Genomic DNA, 16,443 nt, shown 5'->3' with positions numbered 1-16,443 from the left:
ACAAATATATATCCATCAGAATTCATGGCTCACAGGTCTATTAAAAAAAGAAGGAAAGAAAGAAAGAGGGAGGAAAATGTAGGGGGCAGAAAAACTACAATAATTATCACTAATACCAAAACGCTATCCACTGTATATATGTGCACTGTTAGATCACAAAGTGTTTTCGGCATTTCTAGGATTTGGACATAAGGGTTAGCCTGGACCTCTGAAGGGGGGTCCAGGGGAATCCTCCCCCAGGAATTTTTTGATGAACAAGCATCTTATTTACCCTTAAAAATGTTTTTCCCCCCTCCCCAGATTAATTACAAGTTGTAATTTTGAAAACATTAGTTGTTAGTATTTTAGTACTATCACTAAAATTTAGAGAATTTTGAGGTACTTGTACATGAGTATTTCCATTTTATACTACATGATACTTAAACTCCTCTACATCTGGTAAATATTGCACTTTTTACTCCACTACATTTATTTGTCTGCTTTAGTTACTTTAAAGACTCAGATTAAACATACAAAATATAGTCAACCAATAAATGATTATGTACTAATATAGATTAAACTATCCAGCAGTATATATACATACATATAAAGCCTTTACCATTAAAGTAATAACTGGTGTGCTTTCTCTCTTGCATGTAAATGTGATTATTCAAAATGCACTGCTCACATGACAGAGAGGACCCAAAATGCTTTTGATCAATGATATCATATAATTTTTTGGAGCTTTAATGCATGCACAGAATGCCAGAGTTTTAGATCAGGGTATTTTTTTTTGAAATTTTTTATTATTAGGCCAATTCTTATTTTTGAAATATACATATAGCCTATACATTTGGATATGGAGTTACCAATAAAACATACAGGGATGCCCAGGCCTAACAATGCCACTGATAGAATTATCTAAATCTTATACATAAATACATAATATATTAGTCTATAGCTGTTTATATATAGTTCTGAAAATGCATGTATAAAAACCATGTATTATTACATACAGAAAGATGTAACTCGTTTGTCAGATCATTAAATATTTTAAGAGCATTTAACAGAAAGATAAAAGCTGGTCTACTTTCATGTTTGGCTTGTCACTGACTAGTGTTATTTATTGCTCAACAATGCATGTGATGTAGACTGAGCTCACCCCCAGCTGTGTATGGGTGAAGGTAATGCTGGTTTAAATACTCTTACAACTAGTCTTGAAAAATATCTCTATAAAAGCTCATAATTATAACAATAATAATTAAAAAAACATTAAAATATCTTAAGCATTAATAACTAATTTACTCCCAAATACGAGCGTGTTAGATCCCATTAAACCAGGTAAAAAAGGTCAAATAAAAGCACTCAGGTTGTCTCTTTTTATGCTTTTCGCTTAGAGACGAAACCGGAAATACATAAAACAAATCATCTCGCGTCGGATGTCACTTCATGGACGTCTTCTTCACTGTCAACCACCCGCGTCAGTTTGAAACGGTTTGTTTTGGAGAACCTGGTAGAAATGGCGGCGAGAGAAAAGTCCTTAAAACACCGGCAGAAAGTTGTCAACACCACGTTTGAGTCCAGCATAGACTCCACCGCCGTCGAAGAAAAGTTGTTCGGCCATGCAGAGGTGGACGAGGACGGCGACGACGGACCTGTGGTCTTCATCTGCGGGAAGTGCAAGTTGCCTGTTGGGGATTCAATGTCCTGGGATGGAAGTGAGGACGGACAGAACCAAATAAGACTGAAGCGTAGGTTTAGCTTACTTGCCTCCTTTCTAAGAATAAATTCGCACGTAACGTAAAGTTACATTACAGTTGGGTGGCTTATCAGACTGCCCCCATCAAAAATATAGCTCCATCTTTCTTCTTTTATTTATCACAGTAACGCTAGCTAGCTAACAAGTACAGCTTAAAATCTGATCGAATGGTGCATTCAAATGCAGCTGTAGAGATTGGGAATTTACAGTCCCATGCCTGATGGGCAATGCTGCACAACGCTGCTGACATGTCTGTAATGTTTTGGCTTCAGGTGTCACTGACAACGTCGTGGTTGGAGAAGACACCCGCCTGCACGAAGCGAGCAAACGATCTCTCTGGTAAGAAGGTCCTGCACAGTACTAAATATCAGATCCTTTTACTCAGGTAAATACCAATGCAACAATTTAAGAAATAGTCATTTACGTTTAAAAGCTATGCATTATGAATTTTACCTGAGTAAAATTCAGAAGTAACATACATGCAATGTACTTAAAGTATCAAAGTTAAAAGTGCCCATTCTATCTGATACTTTGTCTTGTAAGCAACATTTTATACTATAGTATAGAAAGGTCTAATTTTAAATGCTTCATACATTGCTGGGCAGTTTTATCTATAACAGTGCATCATATTTTTTAAGATGATCGTAGGACAGGGCAGTATATCGATATTAAATCAATACCATGATAAGGTACTAGATATTGTCTTAGATTTGGAAGTAATATTTTAAGTGTTTTCCTTGTTTTAAAGGCTGCATTACAGTAAAGTGATGTAATTTTCTGAACTTAACAGACTGTTTCTAGCTGTTCTAGTATTTGCCTTTACCCACTTAGACATTACCAATTACCAATGATTCTTCATCAAAATAATATAACAATAATATAATACAAGATCATTGCAATATTTATATCGAGGTATTTGGTAAAAAAAAAGAACTGTGATATTTGATATTCTCCATATTGTTCAACCCTAGGCGACTTTATATTTTGTATGGGAAATCTTAATATGTAATGTAACTGTTCACTATAGCTGCAAGCCCACTGTAGGTGAATAAAGTACCCCTAAATTGTGTTAATGCACGGTACTTGAATAAATTTATTTAGTCCTGTTCCACCACCAGTCCTGTCCCATACACCTGATCTTCAGGTAACTAACACATAACACTACATTTGTCAACCCTAATTTTGTTTTCCACCCAATAAGTGAATTCCCAGAAAAAAACAATAGCTTTGTCTATAGTACTCCCTAACCAAATAATTTTAGTTGTCTAAACCTACTCATCTTTTTTAATTATAGTGGTAGTAGATGGATAGGAAAATGTGAAAGGTAAATGTTGTTTTTAAATGCACTGACAAACATCCTGTAGATATTTTGCAATTTATGTGTGAATACTTGTTAAATTAAATCTCTCCCGCTATTTTTGTCTCTCCACAGTCTGATCGTGGATCTGTTCTGTCGAGGCTGCCACTCTGTGCTCGGCATGGTTTACACATCTACACCTAAGAACCTGGACCACAAGAGATTTGCATTCTATTTCAACGTAGCAGACATTGACAGGTATGCTTAGCGCTCGGGTTATTAGTAGGAATGTTTAAAGACATATATCAGTTTGCATTTGTTTAATGTGATTTATGTTACATAACCAAAGTGTGACTTTGTTCTGTGGAAAATGTTGTACACCTGTGAAATCATTTCAAAAGATGTACTCTCTCTCTGTGAAGATAGTCTCCACTGAAATTGTTGCCTTATTGACTGTATAAATGTGACTTTGAGTATCTATTGGAAAAGGAGGTTATGCTTCAGCAATGGGATTCTCTGTAGAGTGCTGGACCCAAAATCCAATAAGCATGTTCCAAAAAATGTGAGAAGGTAGCACATCCCAAATTTTAGTGTCAGAGAAGACAAAATACTCACATCTCACTTATTTATTTGGCTCACATCACAATAGAAAACTCTAATGCATTTTAGTACAAAGCCAATGTCAGAGTGTTCAAAGTTCAGGTTCAATCCGGTAATATGCACAGGAGAAGCATTGATACAGTATTATATGAGACTGTTTTGCCCTGAAACATGAAAACATAGACCCTCATTCATAAAGTGGCATCAACACACTTATTCTTAAAGGAATACATTACCCACAAAGTGATCATTTGTATATCATTTGGTAATTCTGTGTTATCTTGAATTTGTAAAGAAAACTTTGTTATCCTCCCTTGCTTCCATGGCATGTGACAAACATATTGATTTATTGATTGATGGGGACCGCATTAAACAACAGCAAAACTATGTCAAAACACCCATTACCAAACTCTTGCACAACTTGTGCACTATAATCCATGTCATATTTATCCAGGCGTATCCTCAGTACTTTCTATACATATGCATTTTTGCTAAGAATCCTTACTCTTCACAACTGAGGTGAAAGTGAAACTTATCTATGCTCTCTCCACAGCCAGACTCCAATACTAAGAATGTGTTTGTGAAGCACTGAGCATGTGACTGGATAAATAAGACCTGGATTATACTGCATGAGTTGTGTGAGAGTTTCTTAACTTATGTTTTGATATGTTTTTGCTGTTGTTGAATGTATTTTCATTTATGTCACCTTTATTAAACCAGGAAGTCCCACTGAGATTGAAAATCTCCTCTACAAAAGAGACCTGGTCAAGGTAGCAGCCAATCAGAACACATTTAAAACGCAAGAAATACAACATACAGTATCTCACATAAGTGAGTACACCCCTCCCATTTTTGCAAATATTTCATTATATCTTGTCATGGGACAACACTATAGAAATGACGCTTTGATAACTTAAAGTAGTCAGTGTACAGCTTGTATAGTAGTATAGATTTACCCTCCTCTGAAAATTACTCAAAACACAGCCATCAACATCTAAACAGCTGGCAACATAAGTGAGTACACCCCACAGTGAACATGTCCAAATTGTGCCTAAAGTGTCAATATTTTGTGTGCCAATCATAATTATCTAGCACTGCCTTAACCCTTTTGGGCATGGAATTCACCAGAGCTCACATGTTGCTTCAGGAATCCTCTCCCACTCCTCCGTGATGACATCATGGAGCAGATGGATGTGAAGACACCTTGTGCTCCTCTACCTTCAGCATGAGGATGCATACATACTTGGCTAGTCCATCACCTTCAGCTTCCTCAGCAAGGCAGTTGTCATCTACTAGGTGTGTTTTGGGTCATTATCATGTTGGAAAACTGCATTGTGGCTCAGTTTCCGAAGAGGAGCGATCATGCTCTGCTTGGAATTGCTTGTTGGGACAGTTGTCTTGGTGCTCTTTCAGCATGTGTGGCACCTTGGTGAAGAGCACCAAGACAACTGTCCCTTGCCTACAGTCAAGTATAGTGGTGGCAGCATCATGGTTTGGGGCTGCATGAGTGCTGCCGGCTCTGGGGAGCTCGGTTCATTTAGGGAAACATGAATTCCAAGCAGAGCATGATCGCCCCTCTTCAGAAACTGAGCTGCAAGTTTTCATTATCAAGTTTTCCAACATGATAATGACCCAAAACACACCTAGAAGATGACAACTGCGTTGCTGAGGAAGCTAAAGGTAAAGGTGATGGACTGGCCAAGTATGTATCCAGCCCTAAACTCACCTGTGCACCTGTGGGCCATCCTCAAGCTGAAGGTGGGGTAGCGCAAGTTGTCTTCACATCCATCTGCTCCATGATGTCATCATGGAGGAGTGGGAGAGGATTCCTGAAGCAACCTGTGAGCTCTGGTGAATTCCATGCCCAAAAGGGTTAAGGCAGTGCTAGATAATTATGGTTGGCACACAAAATATTGACACTTTAGGCACAATTTGGACATGTTCACTGTGCGGTGTACTCAATTATGTTGCCAGCTGTTTAGATGTTGATGGCTGTGTTTTGAGTAATTTTCAGAGGAAGGTAAATCTATACTACTATACAAGCTGTACACTGACTAGTTTAAGTTATATCAAAGTGTCATTTCTATAGTGTTGTCCCATGACAAGATATAATGAAATATTTGCAAAAATGGGAGGGGTGTACTCACTTATGTGAGACACTGTATAATTAAAAAATCCATATAAAACAACAACTATTAAAACATAGTGGCCTCTGAAGGAAAACAAGCTCATGTCTCTGTCACCACATTCTTTATGATGCCCTGAAATTCATCAATGGATATAAGTGTTTTTAATTTTAGATCTTTTTGAAGATTGTTCCACGTCCAAGGTGCAGAGTAGGAAAATGCATTTTTTTTTCCAGATCTGTTAAAACCAAGGGCACTTTAAAAAGCAACCACTTGGAGGAGCGTAGCTGGTAACTACCAGAGCTGACACACAGAAGGGTGCAGAGGTAGGCTGGAAGTTTGCCCAGTATTGCTTTATAGGTGACAATATACCAGTGCTACTGTCTGCGAGTAGTCAAAGATGTCCAACGCACCAAATCATAAAGAATGCAGCGATGAGTAAGTGAATGTGTCAGTAAATGTGGTTCCCAATCAATCAGTGGTTTCACTGTTTTCAATGGAGGCATGTTAAGTTTTCTTACAAATTCAAGGTACCAGGGCATGACCAATTAATATACATGTTGTTTCATGTTGGAGGTGATGTTTTCCTTTAGTGACATCAGCATATTCTCACAATCAAGTACAATAATGTAGAAATAAAAACCTTATTTTGATGTGGAAAATATCTTGACACTAATTTTGTAGCTATACAGTAAGTGAATTTACTGCTGTTGTTGAGTACCAAAGGCATCAGTTAGGACCCTAATACTACACTGTGAATGTTCTCCAGCTATGTGCTTGGCTCTGCAAGCCAGATGTTGGCAGCAGAGGGCCCCAAAGAGCAGCCAGTCACACTGGAGTACAGAGGCATTGTTGAACAACAGCTGACAGAGGTAAATTACTGTTGCTGCTTTTCTTTGTCTGTTTTCTCTGATATTGTAACACTGTGAAATGAAATGTTTCACCCTCTGAGCAGAATGTTTGCTCCAAAGCTCATTGCATTGTGGAACCATGACTTTTTCTCCCAGCACAAGTGAAGTTTAGTCCTTTAAAATTAAATTATTGTGTAAAAATGATGAAAAACTACCGGTTTGACCCGCACATTGCCAGTTATGAGTCATTGTTCTCTGTGTTGCATTGCCCTGCTGACAGTGCTCTCACATTGCTTTAGAGCAGCTCTCTCTCATTGATTATCAATGCACAGGTTGTACTCATGATGACATCAGCTTCGTTCTGGGAAGCCCTTTCTCCTGTGACGGGCAGACGCTTATATCAGACATTACCTCATCTATCCATGTCACTGCCTGCAAAGTGATTACATTTTCATACCAGTTTAAATTGAATTAAATTAAAGAAGTATATTTTCAGTGAGTTTCAGTTTTAACATTCAAATCAGTTTATTTTTTTATAATTTTCTGTATGCTTTTAACTTTCAGTTCCTTTTATTTTTGTCACATTATTTATTTGAAAAGTGAGAAAGTACTTACGTTTTTTACTGGAATAGTGTAGCGGTTCCCAAAGTTACCTAAATCACCCTTTGTTCAAAAATATCCACATGGCCCCAGATTGGCCAGTAGGTGGTGATAGTGTGCATGAGTACCTGCCAGCCCTCCCACACTCTTGCACCAAGGACAATAGATATGATGGGGAGCATGTTGAGGAATCTTTGTTGGAGGAAAAACATGTTTTGATCATGAAGTGTCTTTGTCACTATAGCTGGATGTATGCATGGTATTTTGTTTTACTTGGCAATGGTCTCTAAACTTCTTGGCTGCAGGTGACAATTGTTCCATTGTGTTAGGAGATGTTATCTATGTGACAGCACTGGTTATAGACAAGAAGGAAAAAAAGAGAAACACAACATAAGACATGCTTTTGTGTCCTTATGGAGACATCATGTCTGTGTATTATCAAATCAAGTATCATTATTAAATCATAGTTCTGTCTGTGACTAATAGTTTGCATGTATAATTATTTTTTCTCCTCTGTTTCCTTTTTTGTGAACCTCCCAGACAAATGCATATTAAAATAAATCAACTCCTTAGTTCATCTCACGCAATCAGTCCCATGTCACTGATGTAATAATGTTGCTACGCCGCGTGTCAATCACACAAGGGGATGCGCCCTTGCCGTTTAATGAAACGAACAGGCTTACCTCATATTCTCTTTGGTTAATATGTAGGTTACCCCCTCAATCCACCTTGTCACAGACTGTGTTTAGTCCCTGTGTGAGTAGGCTGAAGATTAATCTGACTATGATTACACGCTGATTGTATTAATTTTTGGTGGCTTTATAGCCATCATTCATCGTTAGCCATTGGCTCATTGTGACAAGATTATAAAGGCCTTTGACAAGGTCAATAATTAAAATCAGTGCTCTCTGTCATCACATGTCTGAAGGCATGAATCATTATGGCTTCATTTTCACTGCTTTAATTTCTTTCCGTTGGCATTGCGTTTGACTTGCATTTCCACTATAAGTGGTATGTAACAGCTTGTCAGTCCACGGTCCACTCATGTAGGTGTTAAAATAACATAGTGCTGCAGGAAAGAGTCCTGAAACATGGAAACGAGTTAGCATTTTTGCACTTTTGGTTGCCACATTCTGAAGTCAAAGGGTTTTTTGAATGTGTTTTTAGTTAGATGCCTAAAAAAGGTCTGTGGTTTACACAAGCTTAAGAGACTTTCACATGTTGTTCTTCAAAAAAACACAAAGGAAGCTCTGCTCACTGTAGCTCCCGTAAGTGCAATTTGTTAGCACATCCACAAGAGGCGTTTCTAGCTAGCTCACATTTACAAGCCATGTTTCGAGATAACTTACATCTGGAAGTGATGTTTTAGGTTAACTCGAAACTTCACTTGCGGATAGGGCTGCCACGATTAGTCGACTAATCGATGACTAATCGACTATTAAAATAATTGGTGACTATTTTAGTGGTCGACTAATTGGTTTGAGTCATTTTTCATGGAAAAGTACTATAAAAGTACCCCAAAATACTCTTACTGCAGCTTCTTACGTTCAGATATTAGCAGCTTTACACACTCTGCCGTGATAGTAAACTAAAACCCTTTGGCGTGAGTATGAAACAAGACATTACATGACGTAATTTTGGGGTTTGGGAGAGACAGACTGACATTTTTCAACATTTTAACACATTTTTCGATGAAATGATTAGTCGACTAATCGAAGAAATAATCAACAGATTAGTCAACAATGAAAATAATCATTAGTGGGAGCCCTACTTGCGGATGTCCCAATAACTGGCACATAAGGGAGCGACAGTGTGCAGACCTTTCTTCATGTTTATTGCACTCTTTTATTGGTCCAGCTCCTGCCTTAAATGGTTTTTCGATGTGCACGATTTTTCTCTGCCTTTGAGGGCACCTTTTGTTCTATGGCATGACATACTTCAGTATATACCCCCTTGTAAATTTTTAAGCTTCCAAGTGTCTTTAAAAAGGTGGATGGTTGCTAAGAAGCAACTAAATGAGATTACATATTGTCATTATGCCAAACGCAGCTTTACAACCCTGTTGTGTTGGCAGTGTTGGAGTCATGTGACTGTGGGGTTCATTTGTTTATGGCCTAATGTTAGCATTTTACTTCAGGTGATTGCATTTATGATCAAATCATAGAAGTGATTTTGCGAAAACTATCTTGCTGAACAAAACAAGTGTCATAAATGTTGTTTGCCTCAGAGCTTATTTTCTGCAATAATCCAAAATCCAATGGAAAAATCCCATTGGCTTTTTGACAAGGAATCAAGGGTGTCACCAACTTCCAGGTTAGCCTACAAAACAGTGTCATCCCTGCAGCACTCTATACTTTTGGATGCCCACTAAAGTTGTTTCCATAGCAACATGTATCACACTGTTGATCAGACAGTGTCTGATTAAAATAAGGGTTTTGCCAAATTCAGACTGTATTTTATTTAGACAAAGTTCTTGTGGTTCATCTTGTGTTTAGACAATTAACAAACAAACATCAGTTAGTCAGTTACCTACTCAACAAAAAAAACATAATTTTGGTGATTGTCAAAGTCATTTATTAGACAAACATGCCAAGCAATGCCTGGTTGCAGCCTTGCTACTCTTAAGGTTTGCTGTTTAAATCATTGTAGAGTGAATACTTTTGAGTAGAGAGGCACTTTGTACTGTTTGCCAACATTTTATAGACTAATCAATTAATCTGAAAAATAATTCACAGATCATAGAGACAGAGTGCAACATGTCATACTCACTAAAAGCCATACTCTCTGGAAGGGAAAACAAATTATTCAACAATATTCAACCAAGGGCTGAAATGATAACCAAATACCTACAGCTTAGGGATGCACGATAATTATGGCACGTCATCAGTATTGGCTGATATTGCCTTCAAAATGAAATATCGGAATCAGCCAACATGCTGATAATATCGGTACATCATCAGTATCGCCCAATATCACCTTTAAAGTGAACTATCAGAATTGGCCAACATGCTGTTTTTTAATTTACACAATGAATGAACATACATAGAAAAGTATTGTATTTCATGTAACCTAACCTAACCCTAACCATCTGCTGGTGGGCCATCACGATAACATAATACAATGTTAATTCCATGGCAGAAGAGACTTGATGATTACTAAAATTAGGTGGGGAAAAAAGTGTTTATAGTGATATCGGTATCAATTATCTGTCAAGTGAGTTGTTACATATCGGCATATCAGATATTGGCAAAAAATAATCCAATATCATGCATCCCTGTTGCAGCTAGCTAAAAACATTACATGTCAACATGTCAATGGATTATTATAGCCCCCATTCAAGCGGGATTTATACACGTGTGGCAGACCCCACGCTGTAGCCTACACACGTTGCCTTCACCGTTGTGAGCATTTATACTTGTGTGGTGGTGTGTCTGTGTCACTCTGCAGGTACATCTCCATAACACTAGTCAGCAGCGGAGGTTTCTGTGAAATGCTGTTCAGTTGAATTGATTCAAAACACACATTAAACGCACATTAAACATGGCTTAATAGAGACAATTTCAAACATAAGTACACAAATCAGCTTCACTTTAACTCGAGCATTCACTGACAAACACTTGTCTTTATCTGGACACATTTTTCCCACAAATACAACATGCTAACATTATTAGCACAAGCTTATGGCATTTTACATTGTATAAATTAGCCTAGTGGCCAGCAATCTTTTCCTCTTCTCATATAACAACAGCAACATTTTACTAAGGTAAGGGTACATAATTTGGCTCTGTTACAACTCACAAGATTCATCGACAAAACAACTGTCATTCTAAACACATTTTCCAAACACATAAAACATGCTAACATTATTAGCACAAGTCTATGGCATTTTACATTGCCTAGCTACGATCGGAGATTTCCTCTGCTCTTATGAAACCAGGATCAATCCCAAATAAATCTCTGAAGGATAAACGCTATTTTTGTGGAGGCTTTACTGTCTTCAGAATTTATAGTTTCTTATCTCTGAAAGAAAAGTAAATAAAAGCTTTGTTTCCACTGAGGGAAATGATTTCAGCGTACAAAATAGACAGGAGGTCTGCATCGCCGCGATGTGCAGTTACATTTCTGGGGAGGTGCACGTCAGGCAATGGCGTAGGTTACGGCATAGGCTTCACATTGACGCAGAGCCTACGCCTTAGCTATGGCGTCTATTCAACACAGAACTATAAATTACACATTAAAGTCTCCCCTTCTTCTTCAAGACTTTTTCTGTTCTTTGCTAGCAGATGTAACAAGGATGCGACAAGGACGCACCTGCATGCAGTACAAATTCAACGGAGAATGATGAATTATTTTCCCCTCCGACGGGGGCAGGATTTAAATGTGCTTCGTCTTTATGAGAGGACAAGGTGAAAATAATCAGCTTCACTTAATTTGTTAAATTAAATAAAGGGTTTTGCATAAAATAATTTAATTTCCCAAAGTAAGGTATTGAAAAAAGTTGTTGTCTTTTCAGTAGTTACAACTCAATACACCGGTATTAAAATATGAAACCATGCCCAGCCCCGCACTCTTTGTCCTCTGCTGTACTGTATGTGTTGAAGGTGCCCATCAACCCAGCTGCCATAGTTAATGTATTCTGTCTGTCTGTCTGACTTGTAGACACTTGTTTGGGTGTTTCATCTTGTACACTCACTGACCTGTCTCCTCCACCCCACCCACTCTCTCTCTCTCCTCCCCTTGATACCCATCCATCCCTGACCACTTCCCCCTCTGGGTTTCGTCATTCTCCATCGCTGTCCCCCTTTTTCAATTATCTGTACTCCACCCCTCTTTCTTCCTCACTGCTTCCTGCTGTTCCCTTCATTTCCCACCTGTCCATTTTCTCCTTCGTTTCTTCCCTGTCCTTACTCCGTCACATCCACCCTGTCCATGCTTTACTCATATATCTTCCATTCTGGCCTTGCTGTTCATCTTCACATCCTGAACCCTGCACCTTTCAAATCCTTCTCCATCTCTCCTGACTGACACTCCTCCTCCATCCTTCACAGATGAAAATGCTGGTCATGTCTATGGCACAGAGGCTGGAGGAGATCGACACTGGCCTTCAGGATGAAAGCGATGTGGCGTGACAGTGATGAACGTCAACTTTTCTGGGGTGGGTGCTTTGTCCAGGTGTGACTTCTGGCCCCTACCATTACATTAATGCATCCTCTCCTCCATCTCAACCACATTCCCTCAGTAACAGGTTTTGTACTAGCCTCACCTTTTACACACACACACACACACACACACACACACAGCTTCCACTCCGCTTTGTCCTGATTACCGGTGGTGAAACAAAGACTGCCTGCACATGTAATCAATCATGTTGTCAGCTCGGCTCCCATGGCTCATGGCACCATCTTCTCTGTGTGTCTCAGTGCAGTGTGAATGTACGCTGTGAGCAGAATGTTTATTTGTGCAGGATTTCATCAGGCAGGCTGCACACTCAGCACAACGCTGTATTGATCTGGCCACTTGAGGCCACACACACTCTTTCTCTTTGTTCTGTTTCTCAAGCCTGGAGCCTTAAAGGGTTTCTGTTTATTTGCTTTTCATCACCTTGTTGTGGCCAGAAGTGAACAGCATTTGATGAATTTGTTTTTAAAATGACACACAGTCTTTAATACTGGCTGCATCTCAGTTAGGCACATTGCTGGCTATTTTTTCCACACAGACATTATATAAAGACATTTTTTTGTCTCCAAAATAAAAAGCGGTGTGCATCCATCTATCATTACATTGACTCATAATAGGTTTGTTTTATTTTCATTTGTTTGTACAAGCTTGTTTTGTTTTAAGTGTTTTTGTGTAATAAACTATTCAACTGTTTCCAAAAATGAAGACATTATTTTAAAAAATGTGTTTCAATATTGTCAGTTTTACATGAGAATTAAACCCTAATCAGACAACTTTAAACTACCAGGATAATCTTTTTAAATGTTTCTATTTCTTCGACTTTGTGCAGTAAGATTTCTGGGGATCAGAGGCTCATCCTGCTTTGTCTTTAATAGAAGTATCTCTTGGATTTAAGAGTTAAACAGCAAGTTTAAGGTCTTTGGGGTCATGGAGGGCGGTGACTACACTTTGAAGGCTGAATGTTTGTTTACCAACTGACCTGTAATGTGCCTAGCAACACTTTCTACTAAGGCGGGAAAGCAGCTACATGCTGTACCGCTTGCCCTCCCTCACCCACGAGGTTTCATCAGCCTCACAGAACAACAACAGTTAGAAACGGCCAACCAGCACGCTGTATCCAAGGGCAGGTTGCGATGGCAACTGAGAGCACGTGCTATGCTGAGTGCCTGTTGCCATCTCGTCATCGTGTTCACTGCCGGAGGAACAGCCAGCCAGCTCGCTGGCCGGCACGCCTGTCAACAGACGTTATCCCCCGCTCATGCTCAGACGCATACACGGGGGAGGAGTCCTGAATGAACCCCCCCACACTCTAATCTCTGTGTGATGTTTTTCTCTCCGCTAACCCCACCCTTGCCCATCTCTCTCCTTCCCCCTCCCTGTAATGCTCCCCTCCCTCAAATGCTGGGAAAAAAAGTCAAAACAACAACAAACAAGTCGGCGTGGTTTTTGTTGTTTCTGATGGTGTAGGTGGTGGGTGTTGTTGTTGTCTCTATCCGGTCCTTGCTTAGGGATGAGATGCCTGCATGCATCCTGCAAAGAGAGTGGATGATGCAAGCCGGCCGGCCAGTCGTCTGTCCAGATGTGTGCTGTTACGCCCTGTAACAGACTCATTTTGGAGAATATCTCCTTGTTTGTTTGTTATCCATTCAGAGTAATAAAGCTTCGAGGCTTGTAGCAGTGTTTGAAGTCAGCGTCACCATGAATGGCTCACAGAGTGGCCTCTGAACTCATTTGGCTGTTTTATATATAGACATAGTGTTGCTGGATGCATTGCACTGCTTGGTGCAATTATTGCACCGGTTTCACCCCATTCACCCCTTAAGTCTCAACCAATCATTACCCCCCAAACCAAGACCAGCGTAGAAGCACACACACAAACACACACATGCATCAGTCAGTACATCTGCACACATTCTACAAGCACTCGGGGACAAAGGATGAATAATGCAGAGGTAGTGTCTGAGTGAAAGTCGCCTCCCCTCTTTCCCTCCTTTTCACCTTCCCCAAGCAATAAGGAAGCAATGTTGCCATGGAGGCAATGAAGCCTCGGCACGCTATCAGCCAATTACAGCCTTCCCTGTGTGAGACATGAGACCAATGGCAGCACGAACTGATGCTGCTGTTGCCACAGACACTGAGATCCTATTGGCTGAGCTCTGCTCTTTGATTGAATTTCTGATCTTGTTTTTGAGAGAAAAAATATCTCAAGGAGTGCCACCTGTGTGCCAACTTACAAAATATGTTTGTTTTTTTCCCACAAAATGAAAAGGATTACTTTGTGAGAGGGAAAATGTTTCGGTTTTAGGGTTTAAGAGCCATAAATTCAGTGCCATTTTTGGTGCTGTAATAAATGAGCAGTGAGGAAAGGAATTCTTTTTTGTGGCACTACATCCTGAGGAGTATGTGTCGAGAAAAACAACCTCATTTCCATAACGACTATTTTAATCATTAGTTGTTCCTGGCATTTAATTGCAATTTTCTACCCTCCCATCATTTTTGGTTTTCCCCTGACAAAAGAACCACACCCCACCAGTTGCTCATCACTGGTTTATGACCATTTCCTGGTTTAACTCTTTAATCTCCACAGCACAGTCCAAACCCCAGGTCCATCACAGACTTATATCTGTGCTGTGCATGTGACAATAAGCAACAGTTAGGTAAAATATTATTTTTGTTTAATATAAATGTATTTACATGGTGCTATATGTAAATACTAATTGTTTTTCTTAAGGGAAAATATTATATTCTCTTTGTTCCTGTTTGAAAATATGACCAGAAAACTTACTTTAAAAAAAAAAAAAATTACCTGTATGTGGTAGAAAACTCAACTGAACTTGGTTGGTTGCTTGACATGCTTCACCAAAATACTTTAGATCTTAAGTTATTATCAACACAATCTGGTCTCATCTTTGTCTTTGTGTTGCACAGACTAGACGGCAGGTCGTCTGGGAGGTTAAATGTCCCAAATTAATCTCAGGAATCTGTAGGCGCAAGATGATCTTGGTGTCAGGAGCATTTGGGAAACTTAGCCCAATTTTGTTTTACTAACAGCACCTCTAGGGCGAAAGCGTAAAATCTCTGATAAGCCGCTGCCTTCTCGTTCCATTAATCACCTTCATCTGTGTCTGTGATCGAAACAGGATAGCCGGCCAGTCAGAGACTCGTCTGACGGAATAACCCAAATCCCCTCTGAGTGCTCAAAGCTTCCTACTTCATTAGAAACATCTGCTTGTTTATTTCCCCACACATCTTTGTGTACGCCGGCGTCTGCCAGGAAGTCTCTCACTCTCTCCTCCTCGCCCTCTGCGCGTGTGAGAGCTGCTGAGGGAGGCAGTACTGGTCTGCGAGGTTAAACCAGGGATGCTCAGGTTGTCTGTGTGTGCGTTTATAGTAGGGATGCACATCCCTGGTGTTCATCACTGTGCAGCAGCCAGGTTAATCGTCTGTTTTTCTCAGACACAAAGGCTCGTCCTGTTGCCACTGACACCCTGGTGTGAGTGTGTGTGTGTGTCTGTGTGTGTGTGTGTGTGTGTATATATATGTGGTGAGAAGGGGGCTGAAAACAGGATTAGTGTCATCAGGATCTAAGCCTGAACAGATTGGCAGGAATAAAGTCCTGTTGTACAGTAAGTGGTCAGTTTGGCCTCTTACTAAAGGTGATTTAGGAATGAAACATCATTTTGTGTGGCCAGGGACAGTTAATGAACAGTGTCTGAGGAACATTTATGAATGCTGCCACTCAGGGTATCAATTCCTGAATAAAACAAAGCGATTGGCGTGAAATTTTCTTTCAAAATTTGAGATGAAAGCTTGCATTTCTCCAGGGCGTGGTGTATATTGATATGAAAATTTCATGTCACAATTAATCTGGCCAAAATGAGATTGAAGATATCATTAGGATGAGCATTAGAATATGCTTTAAACTCACACGCTAAGGTGGTTTGCATATGATTCCAAGTTTAAGCCACGATTATATGATTCAACATTTAAAGAATGGCCCCAAAAAAGCATAACGGTAATGTGCACAGTTTCAGATAATGGTGAATTTATGAG

At 39.5% G+C, this 16,443-nt stretch overlaps 1 protein-coding gene across 1 annotated transcript; it reads left to right on the top strand.

Annotated features, from left to right (window-relative positions):
* The first annotated feature begins 1,425 nt into the window (after positions 1-1,425).
* Positions 1,426-13,083, top strand: mis18a (MIS18 kinetochore protein A). Its single transcript, XM_033640146.2, has 5 exons — positions 1,426-1,730; positions 2,011-2,077; positions 3,171-3,293; positions 6,531-6,633; positions 12,261-13,083. The coding sequence occupies exons 1-5, from the start codon at positions 1,499-1,501 to the stop codon at positions 12,339-12,341; spliced, it is 606 nt and encodes a 201-aa protein (XP_033496037.1). The 5' UTR covers positions 1,426-1,498; the 3' UTR covers positions 12,342-13,083.
* The last annotated feature ends 3,360 nt before the right edge of the window (positions 13,084-16,443 follow it).

This window comes from Epinephelus lanceolatus, chromosome 11, assembly GCF_041903045.1.
Source record: "Epinephelus lanceolatus isolate andai-2023 chromosome 11, ASM4190304v1, whole genome shotgun sequence".
Classification (NCBI taxonomy): Eukaryota; Metazoa; Chordata; class Actinopteri; order Perciformes; family Serranidae; genus Epinephelus; species Epinephelus lanceolatus.
Note: the sequence above shows the minus strand (reverse complement) of the source record. Positions and strands in the feature narration are given on the sequence as shown.